This window comes from Fusarium flagelliforme, assembly GCF_020744385.1.
Source record: "Fusarium flagelliforme strain FIESC 12 MPI-CAGE-AA-0113 chromosome Unknown B0J16scaffold_2, whole genome shotgun sequence".
Taxonomy (NCBI): domain Eukaryota; kingdom Fungi; phylum Ascomycota; class Sordariomycetes; order Hypocreales; family Nectriaceae; genus Fusarium; species Fusarium flagelliforme.
Window position 1 is genome coordinate 4,939,520 of NW_025763504.1, and position 16,326 is coordinate 4,955,845.

The following is a 16,326-nucleotide window of genomic DNA, read 5'->3' on the forward strand; positions in this document are numbered from 1 at the left end:
ACGCATGTACATACGCTTGTCATGTAAGGGACACTGGCCTATCTAGACTTGTTGCCATCGCGGCTTCACAGTAAGAACAGAATCTGCCGTTGATCCGTCACATCCGCGATTCCGAAGTCTATTTGTTTCATATCTTGGCGATTCGCGTTATGTTCCATTCGGCAGTGAGTGACATGCTGAGGCTAGCTGTATTAACGGTTTATGCGGCCCGCGGTTATAGTGACAACCCAGCGCTAATCTTCTCCTACAAGGATCCATGTCAGGGATGGGTTGATGAGAGCTGCATCTGTAATGAAGTTCAATAAAGGTTCTGAATTAGTCGGCTTGCCTTTGAAAAGTCTCGACCGTAAAGAACTAGACCTATCCATGACCTGGTCCTCTACTAGTCCTGGAAACCACCAAGTGTTGAGTGAGATCTTTGGTCTCATAGCCACGAAAGGATTCTAGAATAGTTCCAACTAATCTCGTAATCCGCGGTTACCCGGCTGTTGGATTCGGTGGTTCATATTAACCACCGACAACGTGCATCGGTCTTGTCCACTTCCAGAACTTCAACGTTTTCCTCGATCGTTCAATCTCCAATCTCAGTCGTCTGAATCCCTGCTCAATTTCGGATTAGTCGGCCGAGAAGCTGTCAAATCTCCACAACCAATCCTGAAACCAAAATCTCCTCGTCCTCATTTCTCGCTCGTTCGGTCCAGCCTTGCCGTCCCATGTTCCTCACACCAGATCTGAAGCCTCTTATTAGTGGGAGATCTGACTCCGGACCCGATATGCTGACTAGCTCGATACATTGCACCACCATCTGGTCTTCATCTTGACTTACACGATCCTTTCGGTGTACCTGCACTAGTGTACATGCACATCGGTTGAACTAACGGACCACTTGGAAGAATGTGCTCATGACATCTTGGATTTGTTGGCAGGTAACGGAGCAGCAAGGTTTAACCATGAAGGATCAGGGCTTTGGGATCTATATATAAGATGGGAGTTCACAGCTATGGCTTTGGTGTTCGACGTTGAAGCACTCCATTCCATTCACATTCCTTCACTTCATTCCTTAGTTTATATACACTCTCTTTCAAACAAAGTCACTCTTTAACAAAACCAATATCTTGCATCATGCGTTCTTTCGCTCTCCTCGCCCTAGTCGGTCCTCTTGCCGTGAGCGCTGCTTCTGGAAGTGGCCACTCTACTCGATACTGGGACTGTTGCAAGCCTTCTTGCTCTTGGAGCGGCAAGGCTAAAGTCAACGCTCCCGCTCTGACTTGTGACAACAAAGACAACCCCATCACCAACACCAACTCTGTCAACGGTTGTGAGGGTGGTGGTTCTGCTTATGCTTGCACCAACTACTCTCCTTGGGCCGTCAACGACGATCTTGCCTATGGTTTCACTGCTACTAAGCTTGCTGGTGGCACCGAGGCCAGCTGGTGCTGTGCTTGCTATGCGTATGTCTCAGTCGCTCTGGTACATCTTCCCGTGTTTTCATGCTAACTTTATCTCTCTCAGTCTCACCTTTACGACCGGTCCAGTGAAGGGCAAGAAGATGATTGTCCAGTCCACCAACACTGGAGGCGATCTTGGTGACAACCACTTCGATCTTATGATGCCCGGCGGTGGAGTCGGTATCTTCGACGGATGCACCTCTCAGTTCGGAAAGGCCCTTGGTGGTGCCCAGTACGGCGGCATCTCCTCTCGAAGCGAATGTGATAACTTCCCCGAGCTGCTCAAGGATGGGTGCCACTGGCGATTTGACTGGTTCAAGAACGCCGATAACCCTGACTTCACCTTCGAGCAGGTACAGTGCCCTAAGGAACTCCTTGCTATTAGTGGTTGCAAGCGTGACGACGATTCCAGCTTCCCTGCCTTCAGTGGGAACACCACACCCAACAAGGCTAAGCCCAGTGGTAAGAAGACTACTGCTGCTTCTCAGCCTCAGAAGACCGAGCAGGCTGTCCCTGTTGTTCAGAAGCCTTCTACCAAGGCTTCTGAGAAGCCGGCTGCTACTAAGCCCGCCTCCGAGCCTGTTGTTTCCAAGCCTGCTGTCTCCAAGCCTGCCGCCGCGAACCCCACCAAGGTTGTCAACAAGCCCAAGTCAACCTCAAAGGTTGGTGGAACCAAGACTCACAAGGATTGCTCTGCCACTAAGCCAACCAAGCCGGCTGCTCCCCAGAAGTCTGCTGTCGCTATGTACTACCAGTGCGGTGGTTCCAAGTCCGCCTACCCCGATGGCAACCTCCCTTGCGCTTCCGGAAGCAAGTGTGTCAAGATGAACGATTACTACTCTCAGTGTGTCCCCAACTAAGTGGTAGATCCACGAGGTTGATGTGGATGTGGAGGAGAGACCGTAGCAGGTCTTTCGAAGGGGGTCTTCTCTTTTGGGCAGGCTTGTCATTGTAGAACATGGCATCCTGGACCCGGTGTTCGGCCCGTGTTGTACATATCTAGCCTTCTCTGTATATACTTATGAAACCTCATGTCGGTGACGAACTGACTGTAAACATTGACATACTTATCCACACAATCATTTTGTGCCTTTTCTTGGTTTTCGGCGACATGCGCCTCTGCCAATATCCTGACGGGTGTTGGCAAATCAGATTGAAATAAATTTTCTTTGAATGTATATCTAAATGCCTATGTTGAATTCTATAACAGGCAATATACGCTGCCATCAAGTTCCCAAATACTCCCAGCCAATTGGCCGTCTAACAAATGCGTCAAGTCGTAGCTATTTCTTAATACTTTTCTGGTACTCAGTATAAGCAGATACCCCCGATCTCATCGTCCATGGTCCATGATCCAGCAAGACCTTTGATCTCCACATCTTCTGTCAAGCTCACATTGTCTGGCAGAGTCTTACCAAGGAAGAAATCATTCTTACCCTCGGTGTGCATCTTCCTCTTCATGAAGCGTCTTGTCCACTCCTCAACAGCAGGCTCGCCTGTCTCATCCCTTGCTTGTTTCAAGAAAGGAATCAATGCAGTGCCACCTGTGCCCTTCTGGTTATCCTTATTTTTGCGCGATGCGATGGCGAGGTTGACCTTGTTACGGGTCACTTCAGGGCTCCTTGAGCGACTGCGAGCGCGAACTTGCTTTGACGGGTTGATGATGTAACGGGTGACGATATTGATGTGCTTATCTCGGAATGCACTCAGCATAGCCAAGCATGCATCGTATGCGAGACATAATTGCTTATCGGATTTGTTCTCCTCGACATACTCGCGGATGTTTGCAACGCTAGATACATCATTGAGGAATCGAGCATGAGGTCCGGGCATGTAGCGTCTCATCTCCATGATGAAGTTGTGTCGGTGCGAAGCGCGACCGCGATCACTATCAGATGATGGATCGCGAGACTCTCCCGTAGGACGATGTTCAATGCCGAGAATGACGTCAAAGAACTGTATCAAACTGCTCTGAGCATTGCTACCACCACTGTACTGTCGGTAACTCTCCTCGCCAGAACCATCTTCGTAAATGACACCATTGGGGAGGCCAGCCTCCGCCATATTCTTACTACCAGCAAGGAACGGTCGAATACGGTGATAAAAGATAGTTGGGTCGCAACTCTCATGCATTCTCTGGAGAATATTTGTAAGATCTGTTAGACGCTCTGCGAAAGTGCGCAGGCATCGAGTGACGGCCGCAGTATCTCCATGGCGGGCAGCTGCGATAGCCGTCAACATAAGAGGAATAATTGGGGCTCCGCGAGCCTCAATAGCCACCGACACAAGATAGAACCATGATTCATCGAGGGCTCCGGTGTATGTGTTGAGAGTGGCGAGGTTCTCGAGGTTATCAATGTCCTCGTCAACGAAGAGCGGTTTAAAGTTCCAAAGACAAACAGCCGCATAAGTGGCGACTGGCGGTACTTCTAGGTGTTCTGAGATCTCCAGAAATGGAACTGAGATAGACGCTGGTAGGCGGTCTGATGGTGAATCACCTCCCCAGATGTATCCGTGGGCCATAAAGCCTAGTAGCGAATAGGCGCGGCGCCACTCGGCGTCATGTTCGAGGCCGATTGTAGAGAGAACTGGTAGTCTGTCAATAACACCACGCAACCTGCGACTGAGAATGAGGGCCTGCAGGTTGGCGGCGATAGCCTCCCATTTGTTGTAGTAAGGATCCGGTAGGCGAGTTAATGGTAGAGTGTCCGGAAGGAAGCCGTGGGTAGGAGAGATGCCATACTCAGCCAGCACAGGAATGGAAGGAAGCATCGTAGTTGTAGTTCTTTTCCTTCTTTTCTCTATGAGTTTCTGAGTTGCGTGAGACGGGGGAAATTGTTTATGAAACGTAAAGAATCAGGAGATGAGAGAATATGAGGAGCCGGCTTCCGGCAACCGGAGGGACGGCAGAGTGGGGCCGTTCCGGGAGATAGGTACTCAGTAGAGCGCACTGGGGCGGGCTTTTCACAGTCTGGGATAGTAAAGAGTCAAGACCGGTAGTTGAAAGAAGAATGGAGTTGATGGAGAAAGAACAAAAAGAATGACCTGGCAGAAAATCCGGGGAAAGACTGTTGTCATACTATCGCCTCTATAAATGACTCTCCGTCTCTTCCTCTCTTCCTATGTTTTCTCGTGCTAGCTTTACGGCGAAACGGTTGAGTAAAGGCCATGATTGGCTAATTCGGTTGAGTGGACAGTTAAGAGGGAAGAAAAATGGAACCGATCTGGACGCCACGGAAGTGCGGCGCTGTTTTAATTAGCGCGCCTACCAAGTTTTTTTTTATCTATCCTCTGGTCTTCCAGTTGAGGAATCAAGGGTGCCAAAGAGGTTACGGAGGTGCCGGCTTCTCCACGGACTTGAGGCTGGGTTGGGTGGTCTGATGGCTCCGTCATCGGCGTGTTGATTTGTAACTTACAAATATGCATTAAAAGATAAAATTTGAGAACGAGTTATCATGTTACCCATTTATACGATAGTTATTAAAGTTTGTATCTGATGCTACACCAGCAGATTGTCTAGTTGCGAAAGAGTCTCTGAGTGGTCCGTCCGTACTGCACTACCCTATAGACAAATGCTTCAGTATTATTTCCGGCGTAAAAGAGAAACAAGTGTGGTGAGGTCAAGGTTCCCCATCTCGTCTGATTTTCCACCAAGTTGCATTAATAGTAGGTAGGAAAGACATCAATCCACATTATGCCTATGGTCTTTTAGGCTGAACGATTAAAAACCAAGACAAGGTGCATTTGTGCAAGTCCATTTTGAATCCTGCAGGTTTCGTCGTCAGACTCATTTATTTCGATCGAATGCCCATTGAAGTTATCTCGATTGATACTACACCACAAAAGCTGTCTCACAGGTTATTTTAGTCTAGGTATGAGGAGCTTGGTCAGATTCCAAGGTAGGAATTTCGGATCATCAAATGCAAATGCAAGACATCGCATTGCGTCTTCAAACTTCAAGAACTTAAAACCCCCACCCCCACTATCCGCGGGTCGGGTCGTTTTAGGAAGGTGCATGGTACGTACCGCTATTACGTCGGTTCCATGTGGATGTTGTCAAGGACGCACGAACCACCAACCGGGCAAGCTACGACGACCTTCAAGGTCAACTACATTGGATGGGAATAGCTTCTTCCTTCGTCATTGTTTACCTTTCAGCACATCGGCCCACGATATCAGGGTCAGCTACACAATGCCCGTCCCACAGCATGTGCTGAACTGGCTCTATAGCGTCCTCACCAGCGTGCGTATCTCTCCTCACTATTCCCCGCTTGTCGTCTGTCACCAAGCCCAAGGCTAATATCGACGCGCTCAATAGGAATATCACGATGTAAACCGCGCTTATAATGATGTCGCACAAGCACTAGACCACTTTTCCTCCTTGTCGCCCAAAACCGATGTCCACAGTACGTGACCATTAAAGCTATCCGAGCTATCGACAAGCTCACGCTTTAACCTCAACCTGTTCTGTCGCATTCGAATATTGATTGACCTTGCCAGCTTTTTCGAATGGGGCCAATGCCTTACTACTGCATCTCTCAGGGACGCTCCCCGTCAACTTTCGCGGAACTAGATACCGGTTCCCCTTATCAATATGGGTACCACACGCATACCCACGAGAGCCGCCTATGATCTACGTTGTACCAACCGAGACGATGATGATACGGCCAGGACAGCACATTGATCCGCAGGGTCTCGTATATCATCCTTACCTAGTTGGATGGGCCGAATACTGGGATGTACGTTACCCCCAAGCCGCAACTATAGGTGATGCAAGTTGCTGACAAGATGTGTAGAAGTCCAATCTTCGCGACTTCCTGAATATCTTGACCGATGTCTTCGCAAAAGAACCCCCAGTTGTGGCTAGACAACCGCAGCAAGCTCGACCGCCTCCTGTGCAAGCTACCCCGACACCTCCTCCTGTCCCGCCTCTGCCTCCTGGTATGGGACCGGCTTCACGCCCTGCGACACAGGATCCGCACTCTTCAGAACAGCCGCGTCCTCCTCCTCCACCCCCAAAAGCCCCCCAGAATACATCCCCTGCGCAAAATCGACCACAAACTGGGCCACCATTGCCTCCAATTCCGGGACAGTCTCCCGTGCAGTCTAATCGCACGTCACGCTACGACTCAGCTCCCCCTCTACCACCCCAAGTTAGGAGCCCGCCTGGGCAGGATCCGCGAATGCCTCGTCCTCAAGAGCAGTATCCGACTCGTAATATGCCTCCTGCTGGACCGCCAATGGCGGCGCAACCCAGACACATGAATGATACACAGTCATTTACGCCTTCATCTCAACAACAATGGCAGCAAATGCCACTACAGCAACAGCAATATCAACAACCTCCACAACCGCCGACATGGGCTCAAGCTGCTCCACCACAACAAAGTCCTGCGAAACCACCTCCACCTCCGGATCTGCTTGACGAGCCCTTAGAGCTAGCATTGCCCAATACTACAGTAGCAGCACCTCCGATCCCACCCAATCCCGAGAAAGATGCGCTCTTACGGCAGTTGGCTCAGACACTGTACTCGATTAGAATGCGGAGCAGGCAGCAGAACGATTCAAGCATGGCTGGCTTACAAGCACAAAGAACAGCAATGTTGTCAGCGATACCTGCTTTCCAAGCTGAAGGCGGCCAATTGACGCAGCTTTCCAACGTGCTAACGTCGAACTCTAATATTCTACACGATGCCCTTCATAAAGCGGATGCAGTCATTGAGGGATCCAAGAGCCACCCTGTGCCGGAAGTCGATGAGCTACTCGTAGCTCCTACTGTGGTCGCAAACCAGCTTTACACGCTAGTGGCAGAAGAGCGAGCTCTCGGTGACGCTATATTTATGCTCGGCCGGGCTGTTGAACGCGGGCGCATCACTCCTGCAGTGTTTGCCAAGATGACACGGCACCTTGCTAGAGAGTGGTATTTAAAGAAGGCATTAGTACGAAAGATTGGACAGGGGATGGGTCTTGCCGCATGATCAAACACGGGAAAGGATTAACGACGCAGCTCCCTTGCCCAACTGAGTGGATTTGGTATTGTTCATGTATGGCTCTGGGTTTGTGCATGCAGGGCAGTGTCAGGCACTTGGCGAGATCTGACAAGCAACAGGCCGAGCAGGGGTATTACGACATCCTTCGCTTTTGAAACAAAACCAGACGATCAAGACGGTTCGACCGGCTAGCTGGAGGCGCATGAAGTCTATCTCACATTTTGAAACCATGAACACGGCTTAAAGGTCCCAAAACGATCTGGGCTGATGGGGCACGCGGGAGGATGATATAGTCTGGACGATCGAGACCAATGCGGACGGCCCCTGGTCTCAAATACACATTGCATTACGACAGTTTGCGCGCACGGAGTCAGGAACCGGGAAAAGAAGCGAAGCCATCATCTGTTTAGCCATACAGTATGCATTTGCCATGGCCGTTAGAGTAAGCTCATCAGAGGCTCTCGACCTGTCAAGATATGCAGGGATCGATCCCTGAGCAGCAATCAATCCGAACGAGCCTAGCGGGCCAAAGAACAATACTAAGCCTCAAACGCCACAAAATGCAAGAACAATACTAAGGCCAGCCTCTCCCCACCGTCCTTGGCATTCTTAGTTGATTGATGTGATGTGATACCTTCTTTGAAATGCATTTATCTCACTTCACTTACTCACATTCTTCCCACCGCTGACAATATCCCGACTAGATAGACTAGTGCTTGTCTTCAAGACCGTTCTCGCCTGTACTAATCTTGGCTTTACTCTTCTTGTGATCCCTTGACCATGTTGCCACTTGCTCATCTTTCCAACGTCAATCTTCCCCTGTCACAGCTTGTTAAACCAAGAACATCTCAAACCGTTCCCGTGTCTTCTACCATATATATCTTGAGCTCAGACCTCTGGTATCTCCGTTCGCTGCGGCTTCTTGAACTGTCATTTCCTTGCCATTCGGTAGTCGTTCTGCCGCCAACAACCCTCACTTACCTTCTCTATATCGCCTTCTTCAACTGTCTTTCGATAAGCAGGTACCATGTCTGAAGAAGCCTTTGACCCGTTCACCCAGAACGTCACCTTCTTCGCCCCCGATGGCAAAACGGAAATCAGCATCCCTCTAGTTGCCATTGACGAGTTCCATCGCATGATAGTCAACACCACTATCAACTATGCTACACAACTCGGCGCCTGTCTCATCATGCTGGTCGTGATCCTCGTCATGGTCCCGAAGGAAAGGTTCCGAAGGCCTTTCATGATTCTCCAGATAACCAGTCTTGTCCTTGCCTCCTGTCGAATGCTATTGCTTAGCACCTTTTACTCATCGCAATTTCTCGACTTTTACGTTCTCTGGGGCGACGACCACAGTCGCATTCCTCGCAGCGCTTACGCTCCCTCTGTGGCCGGCAACACCATGTCCTTCTGTCTCGTCGTGTCTATTGAGTCAATGCTCATGAGCCAGGCGTGGACCATGGTCCGACTGTGGCCCAACGTGTGGAAGTACATCATTGCTGGGATCTCACTCGTTGTGTCTATCATGGCTATCAGTGTTAGGCTCGCACACACCATCATTCAGAACAACGCAGTTCTCACGTTGGAGCCGGCGTACCACCTGTTTTGGCTCATTAAGTGGACTGTCATCATGAATGTCGGCTCTATCTCATGGTGGTGTGCTATCTTTAATATCAAGCTCATCTGGCATCTCATTTCAAACCGAGGTATCCTCCCGTCCTACAAGACATTCAGCCCAATGGAAGTTCTCGTCATGACCAACGGTATTTTGATGTTCATTCCAGGTTTGTACTCTATCGGTTACACTATCTCAAAGATCACAAAGCTAACCGATTGCAGTCATTTTCGCTTCACTCGAATGGGCTCACTTCGCAAATTTTGAGTCAGCATCCCTCACTCTCACATCCGTCGCCGTGATTCTCCCACTAGGCACTCTCGCCGCCCAGCGCATCGCCGGCAGCGCTCCCAACAGCGCCAACTCATCCGGTGCCTCAAGCGGACCCCGCTACGGCATCAGCGGGCCCAGCTCCTTCACAGGCTTCAAAGCACCCAGCTTCAGCACTGGCACCACCGACAGACCTCACGTCTCGATCTACGCCCGCTGTGAGGCCGGTACATCATCTCGCGAGCACATCAACCCTCAAGACTTAGAGCTTGCCAAGATAGACGCCGAAACTGATCACCATGTCCGTGTGGACAGGGCCTTCCTTCAACGCGAGGAGCGAATCCAGCCTCCCCTTTAAGCGGTGTACAACACAACGTTCCCTTTCCACTCACCAAAAGTCGCTTTCCGGAGTTAAGCATTCTACATGTTTCGAGCAAAGTGCTCAGAACCAAAAAAACAACATCTAGCGCGGCGTACCGGCAAATCCTCAGTTGCACATTGATTTCATTTTTCCTCAAGCGAAGAGCCTTGATACCCCAACCATGCTGTTGACGCTCGAGATACCTCGCATTTTACTTTCATTGTTCATTTTATTACTGGCTCGCATGGTTTCTAATCAAGGATATAATATCCATAGTGTTGCTTTTATTAGTTAGAAGATACCTAGTCAAACCAAGCGCACTGAGCGCTGAATACATCAAATTGACAACCATTCTGTCTTCGCCATTTGTGATGTCAAAACCCAACCCCGAGCTGACGTTCGCCAGTGGCAAATGAGACAATGATGAGTGCGATGTGACTGAATGACTTGTATACTGTATAACAGCTACCATCTAAGACCGAGTCGCACCAAGATATCATACCCAATGATTTACTCGTCTATCTTGACAGCATTTGTACAATGAGGCATTTATCTATTCGCTACGGCCACCAGAAATCTTTCTGACTTTCTCCTTACACAAACTGACAAGTCGTTTCAGCTCTTTCGCATTCACTGGCTTGGGTTGTTCCAGCAAGCAACGTGCCTTCGAGACGGGGAGGCTATCGTCAGGAACACTCTTGAGATTGTCCTCAAGGAGTTCAATCAGCTCAAGTTCTTTCTCAACATCTGGAAGGGAAAGTCGGTTGGCAGCCCGAGCAAGGATATTCTTCGTACGAGAGAACCGTCTTTGAGGTTGTGCAAACAAAGGAAGGGGCGCTACACCCAGTCCAGCCTCGCCATCCATGTTGAAGCCCGGTCGGGCACTGGGCGCTCGAGGGAAAGACAAAGGCTTTTCTAGCACTAGAGGTGAAATCTCATTGGTAAGAAATGTTTGTTTAAGAATAGGCTGAATCGGGATAACATCAGTGGTGCGAGGTGACAATGCTTCGCCAGCTACTGTTGCAGCCTGTTCTTCTTGCGCCACCGGACTGGTATCAGAACTTCTCAAAACGGAGTCACCTACGTCTCTCGAGCTCGTGGTGCTCCATTCCGATGGTGTCCTTCGACAGGACGTAGATATCCGCCTTAACTTCCCTCGGAATGATCTAAGAGGGGCTATCGTAGAGTCCTTTCGCCCATGCTCACCAGAGTTGGTACGAGATTTGCGTGTGTCAGTAATCGTGCGGAGAGGGTCGGGAACTGAATTATGGCGGTCCAGCGACTCGAAAAGACTTATCTTTTGTTGCAAAGGCGAGTCATTCTTCTCGGTGTTCCGGCGTCTGACAGGAGTGTGAAGTGATTTCAAGAAAGAGTGACTTCGGTAAGGGGCGTGGCTTTTAGACCTAGGCGTCGATATCTTCAATTCCTCCGACTCTGTAGAACTACAGGACTTCAGTAGTGGGATTCTCCATGGTGAAATTGGCGACCCAGTTTCTGTCGGAGCCGATTCGTGACGTTCCTTGTCAGCGGAAGCAAATGCAACCGACGGCTGTTCCTTTGACTGGCCAAACCTCTTTCGAAGATCTGAGATTTTGGAGTGTGGCAGTTTCGAACGACCCGTGTTACTTGTGCCTGCCAATTTGAAAGACATGAGGTCATTCTTGTTGATAGGGATCTGGTCAAAGGCACCAGGAGATCCAACAGGTTTGTTTTGGTGACTTGAGGTTCCGCCCGATACTGTGTTGGAAAATGAAGAAGCCATTTTTCGAGCATGATCCATCCATCCATAGTTTCGGTTCTCCCCTATCGAGAGGTTCCTTCCCGCAAGATCATTCTCCAGCATGGAATTGAATTTAGCCTCGTGTGTTGATACTCTCTGATCTACTTGCGGCGACGCCTCTGTGTACTGAGATCGGATGTAGCTTGGGCTTGCGTCTGGTGCAGCCTTCACGGGGCAACTTCGCTTGAAGGACGCCCACGAATCATCAGGTCGATTCAAAGGCGATCTCCATGTGCCAAAAAGATCGTCAGAAGCGAGAAGAGTCCGCGGTGAAGGGACAGTTTGGGGTGACGGGGAGAGTGGCTTCGAAGGTGTCGTTAATTCGATGCCGGTCGACTCAGGGGTACCAGCAGCATTGTCCGTGGAAGAGTGAGCGGCGGACCATTTGCTCTTGAGCGATCGCCAGCTTTTGGAGTGCGCCAATTTTAATGGTGGCCTAGGGATCAAAGATCCTCCTGGGGGGGTTGATGATTCTGTGTCCCTCGTCAATAAATGCATAATGGGATCGAGCCAACGCCATGCTTACCGGGCTGCTCACTTGCTGCCTCGAACATCATCCTCCTCTCAGCAACAGACTTCTGCCTCGATTTTGTATCAGCATTTTTGATCGGGACTGTAGGCGATTTAGTTCCAAAGGTTTGTGCCCGACGAGTGAGGGCAGGCTCCAAATTTGAAGTAGCAAAACGAACGGGCGAGAAACGACTCTCGATTGAGCTCCTCTCTCGTGTAATTGCCGACTCTTGAGACTTCCGCTTTGGTGTTTTCGGAGCAGTCAACCCGACCACAGAAGGGGGACTAATGGCGGTGACAAGTTTGGAGTTTGGCGGTACACGAGGCGAAGTGCCAACTGAGGCCACAGCATCGAGGAACTCGAACTTTGAGACAAGCTGAGCCAGTCTACTGCTAGCCGGGCTGCGAGTGTCCGAGTTTTCAGATATAATCTTACGCGGCGAGTTACTTGAAGATAAGAGCGACGAGGTCATGTTGTTCTAATGGAAACAAAACCCCAGATCCGTCCTCGAATTGGAGTGGTAATACTGGTTAGATAGATCACGCCGTAATGCTTGAAAACGAAGAGAAAGTGTTGGTGGTGATGCCTTCAAAGTCTGCTGAAAGGATGTGAAATGAACTCTGCCTGGGATAACATTGTAGAAACAACAAATGAGTCTGCAATGTGGCAGCTGAATATCATTAGGCTCTGGCATAGATGGCAGGAGCGCCCCGTTTCTCATCAGAGAACTGATGGGGAAGTCGCGATCCGTCTCTATCAACATCGCTCCCACATATAACCATGCGCATTTCCAGCTGAGTTAAGTGAAAATAGGCAAAAATCGGTCGCTTTGGAAAGAAGTAATAGAGACGTTGTGTCATGTCCAGTCCGTGATTGTTGATCATGTCGATTTCTATGCAGCCCATATCATAATGCCTTTCTATAGGCACAGGCTGACCTTAAAATCCCATCTTCTAAAACGTACACTGACTCCAACTAATGTACAAGCGATTCGATTAAATAATGCACAGAGGGGAGGCGGTTGTTGGCGCATTCCCAACTTTTGACGAACATCCTTCCCTTTCAAATTCCCTGGTCTCGTATCGTTGCGGCGTCATTTACTGGCTGTCAAGAGGTCAACTCGATGTTCCTTGAGGGTCTGGTAGTCGCAGTGTCGACTTACGGAGGCAGAAGGATCTCGCCCCAAGAGCTGGACAGGAATGTCACAACAACCTATTCCACTTCATCAGCACACTTCCATTGGATTCCCTCTCATGCGAGAGTAGATTGAGGCCGAACATACACCAAAGAGAGCGATGCTGCGGACGACAGCGGCGTTCTCGGACGAGGTAAGAGCGTCATAGGTGGAGCCGATAACACCCTTGGGAGCACGGCGGGATCGAGGCTCAACAACGATGCGCTTGGGGGCCATTGTGATGAATTTGAGATTGGCTTCGCGTGGAAATTCGTAGGGACCTGGTGAGTCGAAAAATGCGTATGCGCGGCGTGAGTGAGGTTGTTGACGTCGTCGTTGATTTCGAGGGAAATTTTCGGATACAGCTTAACTGAAGCTTTCTCTGATAGCGCGGATAAGGTCACATGATATGCGCTTCCAGAGTGACGAAAGTGGTGGTAAGTGAGCTCCAGTGGGAGTGGCACTTGCTGCCCCACCATGACAGAGTATCACCAGGACTTCACTGCCTTTGTCATTTCATTATCGCAGGGTTATCAATCAATGTAATCAATTCTTTATCATCGTATAGCCATACTTACATCCCTGCCAGCATTCCCAACCGACCTTGAGCTTGAAAGCATATAAACGCAGCCTGAAACTCTGTCTTGACGTTAACATAAACAACATTAGTACTTTTGAAGGGACTACATATAAGAGTGACCCGACTTGAGAATAAGCAACGACATTATTTCGGTTTCACCCGCCAATTCGCTTCTTCAACTACGGAATAGCGAAAAAATATTCAATCAAGATGGAATCACCAGGACCAGGAGGTTTCTTGCCGACATCTGGTGGCCTTCCGTCACCCGCGCCATCAACAGCCTCATCTTATGCAAATAACATCCAAGGTCTTCCTGCACCAAGAAATAAAGCATTAAAGCCAAACTCCAGCAAGGAGTTTATGGTTCGAAGATATGCTGAAGAGCAGCTGTTGTTAGCTACACGACGCTACGTCAAGAAGTTTGGCAACGCTGAACCAGATGATTCAGTTGTGGGATATAAGAGGTTCGGTGAGGTCTGCAAAGACTTGGATAGCGTCATTAACGTATTATGGCGCTCAGGCACTCGTGGGTTGCCCTGAACCTCAATACGAGTTTGTCATTAACGAACATTTGCAGCAACATTACAAATACCCTTCTTGCTACGTCTCACGAGTGACTTTACTCGATACGTCCGGGGCTTCCCACCAGCACCGAAAGCTTCATTCGCCATTTTGCGCAAATTGGATCACTGTTTTGCTAGCCTTCTCTCAGGTCAAGATGTTGAAACTCATGAGACACTACCGGGTTTCGAGAATGGACTTCGCGGCGGTATGACAACTACCGAGATGATCAGATGCCGAAGTCTGGTTGACCAATGTCGCGTGTTGATGGTTGAAGTGATGAGGGACCCTGCGGAAGAAGACGAGGAGGACGAGGATGAAGGGGGAGACACAGATACAGATACGGACATGGACATGGAGTCTCCAGCAATTAAGGGATGGGGTAGCGTGGAAGACGACGATGAAATGATGATGCAGCTCGATGCGGCGCGTGTCTTTGAAAGGACAATCGTGCAACTTAACGAGCGGCTCGGGGATCTGGAACCGATTCAAATGTCAGCTGACTGAAGCTATTTTGAAAAGGCACAATTACGGATACACAAGACAGCGCTATCTTTTGGCAGTTCAGGTCCAACGATTATCCAAACAGCCGGGCTGAATTGGCTGGTTTCAGGCCGATCTATGTCCTATGCACGGATATGACAGCTGAAAGATCAGTCTTTGAGCATTGATCAAGGGTCGCTTGGCGGCAGAACCAAAATGTCGGATCCTCTTCGCACAGATATAGCTATTATCAATACGAAGGACGAGCAGGCAGCGGGTTTGGACTATGGGGGAGCTCAACATTCGAGGCAAAAGGCAGATCAGTGGAGCGAGAAATCAGATTCAGCTGTCAGTCCAGGATGCTTGGCAGTCTATTAATTGATCACATATCGACGGCTCTTGGATCGTGGTTGGCCTCATTACTACAAGAATCATGAAACACATGGTGTCGGATTCAAATTGGCGTCTCCATAGTACCCTACGAACATAGCCTAATAAACAGATGAAAAATTACACACAGCCTCTACGATTCATTCTTTGAAGTGCCTTTCTCTTGAGTATTTAACCTTTCGGTTCGTAGGTTCTTGTTGATGATTTACCATAGCGGAAACTCAATCTCGTTGTCCTAGGGTAGCAAGAAACAGAAACCCGATGGCGCCATGCTCAAAATAGTAAGAGAAGTGTCACATCAAAAGGTACGAACAAACAGCCCTGCATGATAAGTTACTGGTCTTACTAAAAATACTGCCGCCACCTTAACTCAACCACCAAGAAACCAAGTGAAACTTCCAAGAAGAGAAGACTTGTAAATGCTATATTATCTTTTCTTCCTTTTGTTCCTCTCAAAATCATGCCAATGAATGTCCCAGACCATACCAAGCCTGACCCTGCTCTTAGTGGATGCTTAATCCCTGACACCTTGACCTCCTATCTTGAGCCGCGTAGGCTGCCTTAACCTCGTTGGTTAATGATTCTCTGCCCTTTTGTTTCAAGTTGCTGCCAAGAATCAAGCAGAACCCATGTTCTCGGTTCGAGACAATTCGCTCTCATCACCATTAAGCGCTCAGCATCTCATCATGACTGTATGTAATTGTATCGTTTTATTAAACAGCTGAAGAAAAGCAACAGAGAGTCATGTCATTTAGCTCATCTCCGAGTCTCTATCGCTAGGTCTGTCCTATACAGGGTTAACATTGGTTAGTGGGCAAAATCCATAATTGCTGCCCCTGGTATTATTTCCGATACACTAGTTATTAGCCCCGGCTTGAACATCGCCACATCCGCTGTCTCTTTTAAGCTGATGGCTTCATGCGGCATGATGTTGATGTCAGAAAGACGAGGAATGCGTTGTCTGGTTGTATAGCAGAAGCTTTGGTGTTGTTGGTGGTTCTGATACTGCAGCTGACCAAGTTGGCAAGGCTTGACCTCGCGCAAGATAAAGCTCTTCCTCGAGAACCAGAGAGAGGACGAATCCGCAGTGAACAAGTCTGTTCCTGACCGTAGCGTCTCTCATACCCCTGTAGAGTTGGTCTATGCCGCTGTCTAGCTGCGGC

General features: G+C 49.2%; 6 protein-coding genes across 6 annotated transcripts; 4 read left to right on the forward strand and 2 right to left on the reverse strand.

Moving 5' to 3' along the window:
* Nucleotides 1-964: 964 nt before the first annotated feature.
* B0J16DRAFT_76171 (glycosyl hydrolase family 45-domain-containing protein) lies at nucleotides 965-2,532 on the forward strand. Its single transcript, XM_046134449.1, has 2 exons — nucleotides 965-1,451; nucleotides 1,513-2,532. Exons 1-2 carry the CDS (start codon nucleotides 1,123-1,125, stop codon nucleotides 2,306-2,308), a joined length of 1,125 nt encoding a protein of 374 aa, XP_045987255.1. The 5' UTR covers nucleotides 965-1,122; the 3' UTR covers nucleotides 2,309-2,532.
* Nucleotides 2,533-2,756: 224 nt separating this feature from the next.
* Nucleotides 2,757-4,220, reverse strand: B0J16DRAFT_261969 (Indoleamine 2,3-dioxygenase; the record flags this gene model as incomplete). The annotated part of the gene is made up of 1 exon (XM_046123288.1): nucleotides 2,757-4,220. One exon carries the CDS (start codon nucleotides 4,218-4,220, stop codon nucleotides 2,757-2,759), a length of 1,464 nt encoding a protein of 487 aa, XP_045987256.1.
* A 1,420-nt stretch (nucleotides 4,221-5,640) lies between these two features.
* Nucleotides 5,641-7,426, forward strand: B0J16DRAFT_381231 (uncharacterized protein; the record flags this gene model as incomplete). Its single annotated transcript, XM_046131139.1, has 4 exons — nucleotides 5,641-5,691; nucleotides 5,767-5,854; nucleotides 5,991-6,187; nucleotides 6,245-7,426. 4 exons carry the CDS (start codon nucleotides 5,641-5,643, stop codon nucleotides 7,424-7,426), a joined length of 1,518 nt encoding a protein of 505 aa, XP_045987257.1.
* A 631-nt stretch (nucleotides 7,427-8,057) lies between these two features.
* Nucleotides 8,058-10,039, forward strand: B0J16DRAFT_76227 (fungal pheromone mating factor STE2 GPCR-domain-containing protein). Its single transcript, XM_046134450.1, has 2 exons — nucleotides 8,058-9,222; nucleotides 9,278-10,039. Exons 1-2 carry the CDS (start codon nucleotides 8,466-8,468, stop codon nucleotides 9,679-9,681), a joined length of 1,161 nt encoding a protein of 386 aa, XP_045987258.1. The 5' UTR covers nucleotides 8,058-8,465; the 3' UTR covers nucleotides 9,682-10,039.
* A 1-nt stretch (nucleotide 10,040) lies between these two features.
* On the reverse strand, nucleotides 10,041-12,447 carry B0J16DRAFT_395321 (uncharacterized protein; the record flags this gene model as incomplete). Its single annotated transcript, XM_046132188.1, has 2 exons — nucleotides 10,041-11,937; nucleotides 11,991-12,447. The coding sequence occupies 2 exons, from the start codon at nucleotides 12,445-12,447 to the stop codon at nucleotides 10,238-10,240; spliced, it is 2,157 nt and encodes a 718-aa protein (XP_045987259.1). The 3' UTR covers nucleotides 10,041-10,237.
* A 1,193-nt stretch (nucleotides 12,448-13,640) lies between these two features.
* Nucleotides 13,641-15,282, forward strand: B0J16DRAFT_335046 (uncharacterized protein). The gene is made up of 2 exons (XM_046127027.1): nucleotides 13,641-14,255; nucleotides 14,307-15,282. Exons 1-2 carry the CDS (start codon nucleotides 13,940-13,942, stop codon nucleotides 14,795-14,797), a joined length of 807 nt encoding a protein of 268 aa, XP_045987260.1. The 5' UTR covers nucleotides 13,641-13,939; the 3' UTR covers nucleotides 14,798-15,282.
* The last annotated feature ends 1,044 nt before the right edge of the window (nucleotides 15,283-16,326 follow it).